The following is an 18,836-nucleotide window of genomic DNA, read 5'->3' on the forward strand; positions in this document are numbered from 1 at the left end:
TTCTTCCGTCTGTGTACTATCAGCCTCTGATGGAGCTGCTGGTGGAGGCCGTCATCTCTCCGTCAGAGGTACATCACACACCTGTCTGTCTCTGTAGCTACTGTACGTTTAGCTTTACTCCAGAACCAAAAATAACGACTCGTAACCGCTGAAAACACACCACAGTGGCTTCAAACCAACGAGTTCCTCTTCCTCCATCCGTCAGACTGTGATTGAGAATGCTGTAAAAGTTCCTGAATTTGAACAGAATTTGCAAACAAAATGCAGAATCTTTAAATAGAGATAAAATAGAAAGTGAGTTTTCATATAAACATTCTCATATTGACTATTTACAAAAAATTTAATTTTTTATGTTTTAGTTATAAAGAAATATATTTGTGTTTGTTTTTTACTTTTTACTTCACTTTCAGTTTTAGTTATTCTACTACATCAAGGTAAATTAAATGAGAAATGCATAAATGTCGTATTATTAAATGCATGCGTATGTAATAAAACATGTTCTCAGATACACAACATACAGGTTTTTTACAGAAAGATCAGAAAGATCCATGCTTTAAATCACTAAAGACATTTACATGTAATTTAAACAATGTATATTTCATTATTTTGAATAAATTTACACATGGCACATTGAATTTTCTAGAAATCTGTAAATTACAAAAAAATCTTGTTATTTTAGTATCGAGATTATAGTTTACTGTTATACACCAGTTTTTGTTAATATTTTGAATTAATATTGTTTCATATATTTTCTGTTTTTTAGGAATTTAGTTTTGTGTTTGTTTTGTTGTTGTTGTTGTTTTTAAATACACCTATAGATTTTATTATTTTGTATTTTTGTTTAGTCTTTGGTTATTTTAGCACATCAGGTAAAATGAGAAATGTTTTGAATAATTTTTTGCTATTTTCTACTTTATTTTTAAACTTAGTTAAAGTTTTAGTCATTTAGTTTTTATTATATATATGTGTGTGTGAGTGTGTGTGTGTGTATGTGTGTGTGTGTGCATGTGTGTGTGTGTGTGTGTATGTGTGTGGGTGTGTTTATAGTTTTTATTTCAGTTTTAGTTTGAGTTATTTTAATACATCAAGGTAAATTAAATGAGAAATGAGAAATGTTTCCATACAAAAGCGTTATTTAACTATCACTAAAATACAATTACAGTTTTATTCATATTTTAAATTCGTTTTTTATTTATTTATTTTTTTCAGCTTATTTATTCATTTATTATTTTTATTGGTATTTTATCTTACTCATTTTAGTACATCAAATTAAACAAAATAAAAATTAGAAATGTTTAATTGGCAACAAGATGAAAAAAAATCGATATATATATATTTTTTTATTTCAGGCCATGAAAAAGTTATTTACTTATTTTTAATGGTTTTTCGTTTTAGTCTTAATTTAACAAAAGGGTAACACTTTCTATGAAGCCTGTATTTATAATACATTATAAGGGTATTCTTAAGACATTATAATGAATGCATAATGCAATATAAAAAAAAATATGAATATGTTGTACCATCTCATGAATATTCATAAAAACAATAATAACACATCATAAGACATATTTGTGGTTATAAATTTAAGAGTATGATTATTTATAACACACAATTTAATACTCCAACTAAAAAACATGCGATGTTTATATGGTTACGTTTTATTTTGATGGTCCCCTTAATCAATCGACCACTTAATCATGCCAATTAACTCTCATTAGAATATTAATATTCTCATGAACGATAGAATCTAGTTTGCTAGAATAAGTTTACACTTGCAAAGACACTTACAGTCCGCTTTACGTCAAGTAGCATCAGAAAAATGGCAAGATAGGAGACTTATAATACATTACCGTATTTTCCAGACTATAAGTCGCATTTTTTTTCATAGTTTGGCTGGTCCTGCGACTTATAGTCAGGTTCGACTTATTTATCAAAATTAATTTGACATGAACCAAGAGAAATGAACTAAACATTACCGTCTCCAGCCGCGAGAGGGCGCTCTATGCTGCTCAGTTCTCAGCGCCCTCTGGTGGCTGGAGACGGTAATGTTTTCTCTTGGTTCTAAATAAATGCGACTTATAGTCCATTGCGCCTTATACTGTATATGTTTTTTTCCTCATCATGACATTTTTTGGACTGATGCGACTTATACTCAGGTGCGACTTATAGTCCGAAAAATACGGTAATTCAACTATGAAAATATAATCCACTGTAAAAGTGGATGCAACGTGTTCATTGTGTTATAAATCATCATACTCTAAAAACCTATAAACATAAAATAAATAAATATTATTTGAAGGATTGTTATAATGCATTATGCATTCATCAAGAATACCCTCATATTTGTTGTATTACCAACAAAAGAACCCTAATGCAAGCCGAAAATCCTGTTCTGTCCCTGTTTGTTGTGCTGTGATCTGATGCTGTCAGGTGGACGAGCCCACGCTCCTGACCCTGCTGGAGGAGGTCACCACAGTGGACAGCCGGCAGGACGTGGCCATGACGCTGGTCAAGATCTATCTGGGTCAGGGTCTGGTGGTGCCTTTCCTGGACTCCCTGAACACCAGAGAGGTCCACAGCACCAGTAAGAGAGCGAGCCATGAGGGCTTTCTGTGTGTGGGCGACGTGACGACTTCAGTCCAGCTATATTTACCCACAGAAGTCATCTCAACTTCTCCTTCCTCATTAATGCTGCTTTGTGCTGCGAGCGCGTGGGTTTCTCTTGTTGCCTGTGTTTCCATAGCAGCTCCTCGGGAAGCAGCTTCAAAAGGAAACGCAACGATCATAAGATTGGGATATTTGTGAGCGAGCGACGGAAGATTAAAGAGAGAGAAAACCGTAGCGCAAATCAAGCTGAAAGAGTTTTAATACATGTGTGGCATCATGATTATAGACTTGATTTCAATAGATATAATAAATAAAAGATTTAACACACTTCAGGTGAATAAGGTCAGATTACCACCATCCTTTCCTTACTTGAGTAATTACTGTACATTAAAACAAACGTTTTCTGAAACATATGTAAATTAGGCACTGTCTAATTAATTATGCGCTAATGTATTGCATTCATTTCCAGAACAGTGATTTATACATCGGATACATGCAAAGTCAAAGTATTGATTTGTTTTGATGATATATCGGAATTAAAGGGGGCAGGATTTTATATTTCTATTTATTTATCTTTCCATAAAATCAGAACATGCATTTTAATTTTTACCTACACTAAAGTGTAAATGTAAAAACACTGTAGTATTGGGAAAACATCACATTTTGTGTAGAACGTGCAAAATTGTTTAGTTATAGATGATTAATGAAAAGTGCAGTATCATTTTGCTAATTTAATACATTACTCATAAGGATGCATGATGGGGGGGGGGGGGTAAAATGGCATGTTTTCTGAAAAAAAGGGATTGTAACTTAAAATATGATTTTAATAAAATAAAACCAATCCAGTTATCAATTATACAAATATTAAAATTACTAAATTAAGACTCATTGGAATGTGTTTTGATAATAATAGTAAAAATTAATAAATAATAAATTAAAATATTAATAATATTTTTATAATAATAATTATTTTTATTATTTATAGAAACCAATATAAATAATGATAATCTATAAATAAATTGCTATTTTTTTAAATAGCTATTATTATTATTATTATTATTAAATAAATATATTGAAATTACTAGATAAAATCAAAATGAGAAACTGCTATTGGACTAGGGCTGCACAGCTCTGTTATTATATTAATATGGCTATAAATAAAACTATTATTGCATTAGTTTATTAGTATTACTATTATTGTTAGTATTACTATTATTACAAAATAAAAAACGCAAACATTTCTAAAAAAAAAAAAAAAAAAGATAGTAATATATAATATTGCATTGTTTAAAACATAATGAACATTTAGGAAAAATATTGTCTTAATAATATAACATAATTTTATTTTACATTATAATTGTAAATTTACATTTCACATTTATGCATTTTTATTTTATTAGTATGTTTTTTTTTTTTTACAATGCAAATCTTTTTTAATTCTTAAATACTTCATTAAATCTCTGCCTTTAATTAATTCATAGGTTTTAAAATACAAAATACATGCACAGATGATCATTTCTGGCCGAGGATTGTTCTGATGGACTCCTCATGTTTCTCCTCAACAGCAGATCCTAACACACTCTTCCGCTCAAACTCACTGGCCTCCAAAGCCATGGAGCAGTTCATGAAGGTGTGTGTGTGTGTGTGTGCACCTTCCTCTGAAATACAAGCTTGTGTTTGTAACGTGTGACTGAAGTCAGAAGCTCTGTGTGTCTCTCAGGCCGTCGGGATGCTGTATCTACACCAGGTTCTGAAGCCCATCATCAACCGCATCTTTGAGGAACGGAAGTATGTCGAATTGGATCCCTGCAAGATCGACCTCAACCGCTCCAGGTGTGTATAAACACACACACACACACACACACACATGCTGGTTCATTCATGCAGTACATCATCAGATGAAAAATAACTGTGTTTCCAGGCAACAGCAGTGAACTCTCCAAACTTTGGCTTTTAGATCTATGTATAGTCACTGATAATGTCACTGAGCACCAAACGTCTCCGGGTTTGATATGTGAAAAATATTATACAAGCCAAAATTAACACTAATCACAATTTGCACAGCGCAGTTGTTCCTATTTATGAAAATGAGTGAGAGGGACCGTTAAGAAGCCTCCCTACTGTCTGCTCTCAGTGGGTGTTAACAGCAGTTGTATTATAATGCACAGAAAGGATGCATCTTTCATAAAAACTAATAAACGAGACTGTGACCTCTTATCTGAAAGCAGACTCTCTGTCCAGACGAATCTCGTTTAAAGGCTCGGCGTCGGAGGCTGAGGTCAGGGAGAGCAGCGTGGGGCTCCTGCAGACGTATCTGAGCAGCATCATGGAGGCCATCATCAGCTCGGTGTCCCAGTGTCCTCCTGTGATGAGAGTCGTCTTCAAACAGCTCCACAGACGCGTGGAGGAACAGTTTCCAGAAGCCGAGAACGAGGCGAGGACCTGATCAGACCCTCGTGATGATGATGATGATGATGATGATGATGATGGTGTGGTTTCACTCACGGTTCGTCTCTTGTAGGATGTGAAGTATTTGGCCATCAGCGGCTTCTTCTTCCTGCGTCTGTTTGCTCCTGCGATTCTGACGCCCAAACTCTTCCAGCTGAGAGACCATCACGCAGACACCAGGACCAGCAGAACGCTGCTGCTGCTCGCTAAGGTACGCCGCACATCTCAGATCAGCTTTAGATTAAACTGCCCCTGTTATGCCTTTTCAGCTATTACCTTTCATGTAGCTGTATGTGAACCTAAACTAAGATAAAACTAGATCAAGTGATTGTAAAATGAAATCGATTTTCTGAGGAAACAAACATGTTTTTTGACCTTGCATGCATGTAAACTTGTTTAAGGAGACTCTTGAAACAATATTAGCAACCTTAAAAATGGCATAATAGAAGCACTAAAATGTGCTCTTAAATTATAAAAATGTCATTTTTGTGAAGTGCTCCTGTTCAAGACCAGACGGAAGAAAGCACATCATGTTTGTTTTCTTTATTTTATAAAAGCACAACGTTTTATTGATATTGTGAGTGCACACAAATAAAAGTAGACCCTTTGTAGTTACAAATGATTAATTACTTTTCCCTTATGAGCAAAAATGACGGCAAGTGATCATCCTGCATCACTTCCACTCTCCACACAAACTATTGAATACAGCGCACATTTCTGCAGGTTTAATACTTAAACATTGTTATATGCTTGAACTGTTTTAGTATATCTATAGACTTTATTTTAGGCAAGTTGTGATGATTTGAGATGGCTAAATCGATCATGTATGATCAGCTTACTGTCTCCCACTTGCCGCTTGGTCATTACTTTAAAAAACCAAAGTGTATATTTAACGAACAAAAAATGCTTCAAACGTTTTTCGAAGGTAACTTAATAAAAAAAGGTAAAGAAAAAAAAAGATTCACTTTGCCATTACATACAAAACTGAACTATTTTTAATTACTGAAACAGTAGTATAAGCTGTTTTGAGAGAAGGGGGAAAAGACGGGCTCGGATCGGACTCGGGCTGATAATTAATAATAAAGCTGTCGGACATGGACCGCGCTCGGCCTAAATTTGAGGCCCCTGCAGAGCTCTAGTATAACATGTCATGCATTCATGTTGGAAAAGTCATAGCTTATTTTTAATATATATATATATATATATATATATATATATATATATATATATATTGTTTATTTGACTTTATATATACTGTATATAATTTTAATTATTTATGCATGCATTCATGTTAAAAAAATATATATATTTTCTTAATTGCTTTATTTACATTTTTTATTTAATTTAATTTAATTTTAAATTATATTTTTTATTTTCTATATTGTTTATTTTGCATTTAGTTTTTTGCAAATAATTTAAATTGCCTTCATTTATGCATGCATTCATGTTAGAACAGTCATACTTTTTATATTCTATATTGTTTATTTTATATTTATTTTATTTCCAACCTTTATGTATGCATTCATGTTGTAAATATTAATATATTTTTTTTACTTGTATTTTTTTTTTTTACTTCAGTCATTTACGTATGCATTCATAATTTTTATCGTTATATAACTTACTAACATTTTATGTATTTTTTTATAGAAGATGCATAAACTCAGGGAAGAAGCATGCATTTATCAGTGCATTTAATGGGATGTTTTAAGGATTTAATTTAGGAATTAATATTGAACCGTCTCTGAATGTAAAATGCGAAACATGCAGCGAAACTTTAAATGCACTTTAATAAAACGGACTGAATGCTGTTACTGTGGCCATGAGGTGCACGTCACAGAATGAGGCTTGCTGTCTGGATCTTCAAGCAGCGCTTCAGCAGTTTAATCAGTGTAAACGGGTTAATGTGTTCACTCACTCACCCACACACACCTCTCTCTCCGTCTCTCTCAGGCTCTCCAGAGCGTGGGGAACCTGGGCCTTCAGCTGGGTCATGGGAAGGAGCAGTGGATGACCCCTCTGCATCCCATCATCCTTTGCAGCGTGGCGTCCGTCAAGGATTTCCTGGACAAACTCATAGACATCGATCACAGCAACGGTGAGTCGTCATGACGACTGGCCACATATAACACGGCAACTTATGACCACGATGACAGACAATTAATCATAAAGACTATTTACTAAAAATACTTCTCTTCAAAACTGAACCTGTAAAACCATAAAAGCATGTTCACAACATGAAATACGATAAAATCTAAAGAACGTTTAAAATAATAATAATAATAATAATATAATAATATGATGTTTTAGTTGAAGTACTAAAATAAATAAAGTAAAAGTATAACTTCATAAAAACTAAATTTCATATTTAAAAGAAGATTATATCATAAAAACACACAACAAAATTACTAAAATTAATAATAATAAAATAAAATATAAAAATAAAATAAAATAATATATATTATCAAAATAGTTATATTAATAATTCATAAAAAATGCATATTAATAATGACACTAATATATATATATATATATATATATATATATATATATACACGTTTTATTATTATTTTTTTATTATATATTATTTATTTTATTTTATTAATATTAATTATATGTAGATATTTTTACATTAAAAATATATTTGTGTGTGTGTTTAGGTTGACTGAGTGATCACATAACCATATCTACTCTGACACCGCCCTGAACACGTCCTGTCAAAGACTGCTTTAATATTTAATGTATGTGTGAATACATTAAGCAAGGAGTCTGATAACAGTCACACCTGCAGCTCTCACCCAGCATCAGTGTGTGTGTGTGTATGTGTGTGTGAGTGTGTGTCCAGACTCTGGAGCTCTCCTGTAGTCTGCAGCACGTGTGTGAGTGAAACACGAGCCAGTCTCTGTGTGTGTGTGTCTGAGTGACTGTAGTCTCGAGCGCCACCTGCTGTCTGCACTGCACAACTGCACAACTCACTCATCTCTTATTAAAACCTCTGGAGGTTAGATAGAAATGATTACAGTAATAATCTACTTTCTCATTGTCTCATGTTTTATTATATTCTATATTGTATATTTAATATTTATTTCCAAATATGTTTAATTTCATTTGTTTAAGTGTGCATTATTATTATTGGGGGAAAAAAAATAATATTATATTCTATATTGTTTATTTGTTTTTATATAATTTTAATTTCAGTAATTTATGCATGCATTTATGTTGGAATTAAAAGAAAAACACAAGGATTTTAGATATAAATGATTACTGTAATAATCTAGTTTCTTGTTGTCTCTGTGCATTTTTTATTATATTTTCTTGTTTATTATACATGTATTATATATATATATTCACAGAAATATACGTCTTTCTGTGTATCTTAATTCTATTCTATATGTTTTATTTTACATTTATTTTGTAATTTTTAAATTTCAATGCATGCATTCATGTCGGATGATTTTTTTTTAATATTCCATATTGTTTATTTTATATTTATTTTAATTTAATTTTCATTTCAATCATTTATGCATTGGAAAATTTTAAAATTGTATTATATTCTATATGATTTATTTTACTTTTTATATAATTGTCATTTCAATCATTTAAGCATATGTTCACATTGGAAAATATTTTATTTGTTTTTATATAATATTAATTTCAGTCATTTATGCATGCATTCATGTTAAAACAACAACAAAAAGATTATATTCTATCATGTTTAGTTTACATTTATTTTATATCATTTTAATTTCAATCATTTATGCATACACACCTGTTAGGGGAAAAAAAAACCCTGATGAAAACCTAAAGCGAATGTATTTAATGAGTTTCTGGTGTTGTCTCTCTGCAGTGTGTGAAGCTCCTCAGCGCGCCGTGTTTTTGCCGTCAGTCATCGTGAAGGAAGGGTTCCTCCAGAAACACAAAGCTGAAGGACCTCAGCTGCTCAAACGCTTCGCTTTTAAGAAACGATATTTCTGGCTGAGCTCAGAGTCCCTGTCGTACGCCAAGAGCCCCGACTGGCAGGTCCAGCACACTTCCCTTTCCTCTGTGTGTGTGTGTGTGTGTTATTAATGGAGTGTCATTAGCTGGAGGTTCATTATCGTCTCTAGGCTTCTGATGTTGGGATGTGTGTGTGTGTGTGTGTTTGCAGGTTCGCTCCTCTATTCCCATAGCGCGTGTGTGTGCGGTGGAGCGCGTGGATGAAAACGCATTTCAGCTCCAGAACATCATGCAGGTCATTACACAGGACACGGACGGACAACTACACACCACATACCTGCAGTGCAAGGTGACACACACACACACACACACACACACTATCTGTGTATACAAATATACACACGTCACACACATTTATTAATCATGATTATCTAATGACACAGAAAAATTATTCACGTTCAGCATTTATATTCGTTGACATGAGATTTAGTAAAGATAGTAAAGATGAGATTGTATATATTTCTTCTAAAAATGTCTATTTTTCTCACCAAGGCTTCATTTATTTGATCCAAAAAAGTGAAATATTATTATGATGTATAATAGCTGTTTTCTGTGTGAATCTGTGTTAAAGTGTAATTTATTTCTGTGATGCTCCGCTGTATTTTCAGCATCATTCCTCCAGTCTTCAGTGTCACATGATCTTCAGAAATCAGAATAATATGATGATTTACTGCTCAAGAAACATTTCTGATTATTATCAGTGTTGAACACAGTTGTGCTGCATATTTTTGTGGAAACTGTGATGCATATTATTTTTCAGGATTCACAGATGAATAGAAAGTTCAAAAGAAAAGCATTTATTTGAAAAATATTTTTTGTGACATTATTGTCTTAACTGGCACCTTTGCTAAATTTAATGAATCCTTAAAAATATATTTCTTACAAAAAAAAAAAAAAAACATCTTACTGACCCCAAACTGCATCCTTGCTATCTGTACAACAGATTCAGTATTTACAGTTTCATGTAACGTGTGTGTGTGTGTGTGTTTCAGAATGTAAATGAGCTCAATCAGTGGCTGTCGGCGATCAGGAAGGTCAGTATTTATAATGAACACATGCTGCCATCGTTTCACCCTGGAGCTCATCGAGGAAACAAATGGACCTGCTGCCTGCAGCCTGACCGCACAGGTGTGTGTGTGTGTGTGTGTGTGTGTGATTCGCATGCACGTGTGCGGTGCTTAACAGTGACCTCAGACTGATTCAATTACAGTGGACGATTAGGTGTTCATGGATGGCTTTCAGTTGCAGTGCTTCATTATTTCTCATGACCATAAAGCACACTGAAATAATGCTGCATGTAGTTTGTCATAGCACAGTCCTGATCAATAACATTAGATGTGTGTGTGTGTGTGTGTGTGTGTGTGTGTGTGTGTGTGTGTGTGTGTGTGTGTGTGTGTGTCAGCGTCAGGCTGCAGTCGGACTCATTCGGCCGTGACTCTGGGCGACTGGAGTGACCCGTTGGATCCTGATGCTGAAATACAGATCATTTATAAAGAGCTGCTGCAGGGCCGAGACAAACTCAGGTGTGTGACGCTGAAATACTGTAAGCGTCCAGCAGGTGTCGCTCAAAGAGCAGCGTCATTATTCAAATATTATTATTATTATTATATAGTCAGTGCAGTGTAAGCCAATCTGGATAAAAACTTTGGATATATGTAAATGTATTCTATTATACAGTATATATAACCATTGTCTGCGTGAATGTCATGACGAAATGTTTGTCAAATTTATTTCACATTAAAATGATGAGAATTTGAATCTAATTTTTTAGTTGTCACAATGCAAATGCAATTAAGTTAAATTCTTTTCAATCTTAAAATATTATAGAATTAATTATTTCAATTAATAATATAATTTTATATAATTTATTTAATATTAATATTATTTATTATTTATTAATTGTATTATGTGTGTGTGTGTGTGTGTGTATATATATATATATATATATACATATTTTTTTTTTTTATTATTATTATTATTATTATTATTATTATATATGACTCACTTGTGTTTTGGATCATAATCATGACAGTCAGTTTGCTACAGTGATTGATAAAACATTATTATTGTTGTTAATGTACCTTGAATGCAATGTAAATCACTTTGGATAAAAGCGTCTGCCAAATGCAGAAATGTAAATGTATTTTATTATAATTTCTCTTCATTAAACTAATGAGAATTTGTGGATTAAATATTTGTATTAAAATTAATTAATATTATTATTAATTGCTACAAAGCAAATGCAATGCAATCTTTATTTTTATAAAATCAGTTTTACTTTAGTATCGATATACTGTTATTGTATTTTTAAGTACTTTTTAATAGTATTTTTATATTGTCAATTTCATTTTAATTTGTGTTTATTTATAGAATGTCCACTTTATATTCATTTTTGTTTCCATTATAGTTATTTTAGCACTTCCAGATAAACTAAATATTCTATTTCAGCTACCACATTTTATTTCAAGTAAACATTAAATAATTGTTTATGGTTAGGTTTTAAGTTTTTGTTAATTACACTGAACAAAATTATAAACGCAACACTTTTGTTTTTTCACTCATTTTTCACGAGCTGAAGTCAAAGATCGAAGACTTTTTCTATCTACACAAAAGGCCTATTTCTCTCAAACACTGTTAACAAATCTGTCTAAATCAGTGTTCGTGAGCAATTCTCCTTTGCCGAGATAATGCATTCACCTCACAGGTGTGACATATCAAGATGCTGATTAGTAATTAATATGAATTAACTACCACAGGTATATAAAAAAATATTTAAAAAAATATTTTAAGTATATTAAAAAAAAAAAAAAATTCACAGTATGAACAATAACTGCATTAACTATTTCATAGTTACCATAGTAAATGTCTATAAGGAAGAAATCTTCCCTGAGCTTGACTCTGCTTATGTTTGGGACACAGGAAGCAGTACCTGGAGACACAGGAAGTTGAGCCAGGAGAACATGAAGAGCCGCTGAAGGCCAGTCAGCCGTCATCAGGTCAGAGTTCATCTGTAAAGCAGCTCTGAGATGCACACACACTCATCCAACACAGAACACATGCTGACGTGTTTCTTCTCTGTCCGTGTGTGTTAGTGTTAGTGTGTGCGCAGGGTCGATCTGAGCGCGCTCGAGCCCTCGCCGCTCGTCTGCTGGACGTCGTGCTGGATTTAGAACGAGCTCATTCCACCTTCAAGAGCCGAGAGCCGGACGAGAGCCGTCCGCTCATCCTGAGCTCGTAGAGAGCATGAGAAACATCCAGAGTGCTTCAGCCTCGGCGCTCAGGAACAAGAACTGTAAAATCGACTTATGCAATGTTTTTTGAAGCAAACATGAGTTATTGATGAATGTCCGTGGACGCATGTATTTTTATGTATTTGTACTTAGAAGTGTTTTTATCTTGATGCTCTGGGCTGATTTGATCACAGATGCTTTTAAAATCAGCCGTGCGCGCGTGTGTGTGTGTGTGTGTGTGTGTGTGAGAGAGTCTAACAGTCTGCATGGCATTACTGTACTCTAAACAGCATGAACACATACACACACCCGGGTTATTATAGTCAACTACAATCAAAGCCAAGTAAAATAAACATTAACTTAGATCAAACATTAACATCATTTCAGCGAGTTGCCAAAGCATCTTCTCTCATTTTGATTTAGTTTTGTTTTAAACAAATATTATAAAAAATATTGTGGAATCTTATTGCAATTGAAAGTAACGGCTATTATGTAATGTTTTAAAATGTAATTTATTCCCATGATGCAAAGTTGAATTTTGCTCAAGAAGAAACATTTCTTATTATTATCAATGTTGAAAATAGTTGCGCTGCTTCATATTTTTGTGGATAAGATATCATTCAAAAGTTTTGAGGAAAATTAATACTTCTGTTCAGTAAAGCACACATTCAATTGATCAGAAGTGACAGTAAAGGCATTTATAATGTCTTATTTCTATTTCAGATAAATGCTGTTCTTTTGAACTTTCTGTTCATCTGTGAATTCTGGAAAATGACGGTTTTTACATAAATATTGGGCGGCAAAACTGTTTTCAACATTGATAATAATCAGAAATGTTTCTTGAGCGGTAAATCAGCATATTTTCATGATATCTGAAGATCATGTGACACTGAAGACTGGAGGAATGATGCTGAAAATACAGCGGAGCATCACAGAAATACATTACACTTTAACACAGATTCACACAGAAAACAGTTGTTTTACATTAGAATAATATTTCAAATTTTTACTGTATTTTTGGTCAAATAAATGCAGCCTCTGTGAGCAGAAGATGCTTTTTTAAAAGTCATTACAAATCCTACTTATTTTAAACTTTTTTGCCTCTATTGGCAGATGGAAACAGAAGAGGCTTTGCGTTGTGCCAGAACGTGTTTTTGGGTGTGAGCATGTGTGTGCTGGAAAACAGCCAAATAGAGTTGATTTGTTTTTGGCCAAATATGTATTTAAAATATTTGCTTTCTTGTGCATAAATTTGCTTCTGTTGGTTTACAGCTCATTTTATTTGTACGGAAAGCATCTGCTGTGCCTGTTGACTATAAAACCCATTTACTGCAGATAACTCTGTTTCTTTCTCTTAAACACAGTATCAGTCCAGTCTGCCCTCAGATACATTACATTTATAATTGCAGAAATTCGGTGTTTAACGTTTGCACGAGCTCGGTGTCTTTAAAAAAGAAAAAAGAAATCTTACTAACCGCCAGATGCTTTCATCCAAAGAAACTTGCATTACATTCACACTGCATTTATTTTATCGGTTCATACTCATGTCCTCAGCTCTTATTCCATGAGCTAGAATATTTGTATTCATCATAATTATAATAATCACTTCCTACAGAACAATATACACTCATTGGCTCAGCTCTATTTTAAGCTTTGGAACAAATAACTGCTGACAAAACAGGAGAAATAAAGAGCCATTTAATTAAGTAAAAGTCCAATGAATTCAATCTGCTGAGAGCTTCGCACAATCATAGGACAATAATGCTGCCGATAGCAATACATCCCAGACAAAAGAGAAGAGAAGAAATACGAGCAGAAAGACAAAGGTCAAATCAATCTCCCTTTGTTGAAGGAGAGGGTTTATTTCACAGGAAACACAGACATGCAACAAGATCATAACTGATTCATTAAGACACGTATCATAAAAGCCCTTGTATTGTTTCATCAAACAATTTGTCTGAAATTTGAAATCAATTCTCTTAATCTACATGATTAATTCTATTGCCTGTAAGAGTCTATGATATGTGGAACAAATCCATGCACTTTTAATTGACTTCAATGGTTCATTTGAGAGGCCAAATGGGAAAAAAACACAACCCTTTAAAAATCAGCCCCAAGAAACAAACATTAACATCAACCACTTCACCATTTACCAATATCCTCTACATAAATATATTCAGAAAGCTCTCTAAGAAGAGCAGATTTGAGGTTGTGACACACTTAAATGTGTGCCAGCTACAAAATTATTCTCCTCAGAAAGCGTATTTCCTTCTGGGAAACGGCTCTTCTCGATCCTGCTATTTCAGTTCCATCAAATGCATTTCATTATAAAATGCTAATGAATCCGGGATGACGGATTTGGCTCGGATCGGTTCCTCAGCAGCTCTTTTTAGATGCCATATGGTCTGAAATCACCTGACTGATCCGCCGTCCCAATGTGAGACTCTCACTTCCCGCTGCGTTTCGCAACCGAAGCCAAAAGTCGCAATAAGTACACACCAAACACAGATAAGCATCTATTATGGCAAGGCATGTTAATATTTAATCCTTAAAACAAACTAGTATGTATTTTCATTCTACTAGTACTGAAAGTATTTTAAGTTACTAGCATCTATTCCACTAGATATTAATACCTATTAATTAGATAATAGTGCTAATTCTTTAGATACTTGTTCTTATTAAATATATACTAGTACTCATTCATTACATGCTATTACTTGTTCACTAGGATACTAATACGTATTCATTAAATACTAGTAATGAATAAATATAAACTAGTATTTATTAAATGTACACTAGTATTTATTTGATACGAGTACTTATAAAATAGATACTAGTACTTTTTCACTAGATACTAGTAACTACCAAAAGACACTAGTATTTATTAGATAAAAGTAACTATGAAATAGATACTAGTACTTTTCGACTAGATACTAGTAACTATTAAATAGACACAAGTATTTACTTATTTGATACTAGCAATTATTCATTAGATAGTTGTACCTATTAGTTAGTAGTATTTATTGCATACTAGTATTTATTCCTTAGATTCATTACTCGTACCTGTTAAACAAATACTAGCATTTATTCGTTACATACTAGAACTATTGAATAGTTACTAGTACTTGTTTCATACTAGTATTTATTCCTTCTATACTAGTGGTGGATAAATAAATACTAGTACTTAATAAATAGACACTAGTTTTTATTAGATACAAGTACCTATGCAATTGACACTAGTATTTTTTTCACTAGATACTAGTAACTATTAAATAGACACTAGTATTTATTAGATAAAAGTAACTATGAAATAGATACTACTACTTTTTTACTATATACTAGTAACTATGAAATAGACACAAGTATTTAATTATTTACTACTAGCAATTATTCATTAGATAGTTGTACCTATTAGATAGTAGTATTTATTACATACTAGTATTTATTCCTTAGATTCATTACTCGTACCTGTTAAACAAATACTAGCATTTATTCGTTACATACTAGAACTATTGAATAGTTACTAGTACTTGTTTCATACTAGTATTTATTCCTTCTATACTAGTGGTGGATAAATAAATACTAGTACTTAATAAATAGACACTAGTTTTTATTAGATACAAGTACCTATGCAATTGACACTAGTATTTTTTTCACTAGATACTAGTAACTATTAAATAGACACTAGTATTTATTAGATAAAAGTAACTATAAAATAGATACTAGTACTTTTTCACTAGATACTAGTAACTATGAAATAGACACAAGTATTTACTTATTTGCTACTAGCAATTATTCATTAGATAGTTGTACCTATTAGATAGTAGTATTTATTACATACTAGTATTTATTCCTTAGATTCATTACTCGTACCGGTTAAAAAATACTAGTATTTATTCGTTACATACTAGAACTATTGAATAGTTACTAGTACTTGTTCATATTAGTATTTATTCCTTATATACTAGTGGTGGATAAATATATACAGGTACTTAATAAATAGACACTAGTATTTATTAGATACAAGTACCTATGCAATTGACACTAGTATTTTTACCTATTAGATAGTAGTATTTATTACATACTAGTATTTATTCCTTGGATACTAGCACATATTCGTTAGATAGTAGTACATATTAAATAGACACTAGTATTTATTTTTAATTACACTATCTATGAAATAGATACTAGTTCTTATTGAATAGATAATAATACTTATACATTAGATACTAGTAGTTATTTAACAGACATTAGTACTCATTCATTACATACTAATATTTATCATTAGATACTAGTAGCCAAGTAAGACGAGTAAAAAAGCAGTTGTGACTAATAATATAATAATTATTACTAGTAACAATGAAAACAGAGACTCGTGTCCAATAAATAAGTACTAATACCTAATAAATAACTACTAGTATATAAAAATATGTACTGTCACTATTGAGCATAGCTGATATCCGAATAACAGATCCCCATAAAAGTCGATGGCAATAAAATGAAATGCGTTACTAATTGAACAGTTACTAGTTACTAAAGAAATAAGTACTAGTATATATTTAATAGGCACTACTAACCTAATAAGTACCAGTACCTAATGAAATAAAAACTATATACTAAAATAGGTACCAGTGTGTTTTATAGATTAAATGTTAAAACGGCCATATTGCTACTGGTATTTACTGAATAAATACTAGTATATTTTAAAAAGATATCAGTACCTAAAGAATAAGCTCTTGTAGCTAATGAATAAGTACTAGTCCCTAATGGAATAGATGCTAATATCTAAAAAAAAATGTACTAATAGCATGATAACATATATTAGTAAATGTTAAAACCGCTTGCCATACATATATTTCAATATAAATCATCCACCTGAAAACCACTCTAATGTCCTAAAGGCTCATAAACAACATGCAACTGAGAGGACGGCGCTCATCGGTGGAAATATTGTGCAAATTGATAAACAGCTAAAAATTATGAGCTATTTTGGGATGAACCATATGAACAGGTGATAAATGATCTAATTAGGTTAAATGAGGGGGGTCTAATTAGTCACCTTTGAAAAGAGCGGACAAAGCATGCTGGGTAAAAACACAACATCTGCTCGGATGAAAACAATATTAAACGCATCTTTTACAGAACTGCATAATCGCTCCAAGTCTCTCGTAAAATCTCTCGCAGGATATTTTTTTTAACCCAGATGCATTTTTTCCTTTTTCTCGTTAACATCTCTAGCAGAAACTACACATAGACTATGAGAAAGATGAACAACAGCAAAATAAAGTTACGAAGCCTGTACAAACCCAGTTCAAATTAAACGTTTCTTTATTCAACAAGATTTATTTTAAACAACAAAAATTTTTGTATAATTATAGTATATAGTATATTATTTTTGATACAAATAGCTTCAGAAATGCATTGGTGGTTTATTAATTGAACACATTTTAAGGTTATTTTCTTTAACTAACTAACTAAAAAAAAAAATTCTTATGCTATAAAATGATTGAAGTGGACAGCTAAAAGCTTAAATTATGGTGTTAAATTATAACTTGTCCAAATAATTACAGCTATATAATGATTAAAAACATACACAAAATGACTAAAACTTTAATTGAAATTAGAACGAAAACAGAAAAGATAAAAATATTCAGAATATCAATAAAAATGTTAATGATACTGAAACAGCATTTTCAATCTCAAAGTTGCACTTAAATTTAACACAAAATGTAGGTTTGTACAGGCTCAATAAATGCAAAGGAGAAGAGATGTGGAGATCTTCAGTGATATCAGACAGTACATATGGATATGAATGACGATTGAAATATTCCCTGCAGATATATAAAGGTACATGTCACGACTTATATGAGATGCTCAGAACACGGAAACAGTCCCTGACGGTATACTGACAAACTGTCAGATTTTACAAGAAAAGCGTGTATCAAATATGTACATGTGTGTATGTGTGTCTGTATGTACGTCATGTGCAAGTATAAAAATAATTTAAACACTTCAAAGATATATCACACTCTTAAATGTATGCTGACGTCTATATACTGCACTCGATACAGTTTTTAGAGCATTACAAGACACGAGGATAAGTAAAGATGCTTACAGACATTTCAAGACACAATCAGAGAGTTTCTGGATGGAGGAAGACTGCAGAAAACATCATCATCTGTGAGACTTCAAAGAGCTGTTTACACTGACAACAGTAAAATGTTATGACTGTTCAAGTTTTTTATTTTTTTGAAGAAATTAATTAAATTTAAATTACACATTAAATTGATCAAAAGTGACATTTATAAGGTTACAAAAGATTTCTGTTTTAAATAAATGCTGTTCATTTGATATTTATAGTCATCAATGCAGCCTGAAATATGAAGGCCAATATTTATAATAATCAGAAATGTTTCTTGAGCAGTAAATCATCATATTTTGATGATTTCTGAAGATCATGTGACACTGAAGACTGGAGGAATGATGCTGAAAATACAGCGCTGAATCACAGGAATAAATTACACTTTAACACAGATTCACACAGAAAACAGCTATTAT

General features: G+C 32.2%; 1 protein-coding gene across 1 annotated transcript in view; it reads left to right on the forward strand.

Moving 5' to 3' along the window:
- The window catches only part of LOC113052658 (rasGAP-activating-like protein 1), a gene marked incomplete at its 5' end in the record, with an annotated part of 16,690 nt that extends 4,161 nt beyond the window's left edge, over positions 1-12,529 (forward strand). The window contains 13 exon segments of the mRNA XM_026217052.1: positions 1-68; positions 2,431-2,584; positions 4,173-4,237; positions 4,328-4,440; positions 4,849-5,041; positions 5,129-5,266; positions 7,006-7,150; positions 8,900-9,072; positions 9,200-9,337; positions 10,041-10,176; positions 10,451-10,571; positions 11,968-12,044; positions 12,141-12,529. The exon segment at positions 1-68 is cut by the window's left edge and continues 50 nt beyond it. Of these exon segments, the coding sequence (XP_026072837.1) occupies positions 1-68; positions 2,431-2,584; positions 4,173-4,237; positions 4,328-4,440; positions 4,849-5,041; positions 5,129-5,266; positions 7,006-7,150; positions 8,900-9,072; positions 9,200-9,337; positions 10,041-10,176; positions 10,451-10,571; positions 11,968-12,044; positions 12,141-12,286 (1,667 nt within the window).
- Positions 12,530-18,836: the final 6,307 nt, after the last annotated feature.

The sequence above is a fragment of the Carassius auratus genome, chromosome 33 (assembly GCF_003368295.1).
Source record: "Carassius auratus strain Wakin chromosome 33, ASM336829v1, whole genome shotgun sequence".
In the NCBI taxonomy this organism is placed as follows: Eukaryota; Metazoa; Chordata; class Actinopteri; order Cypriniformes; family Cyprinidae; genus Carassius; species Carassius auratus.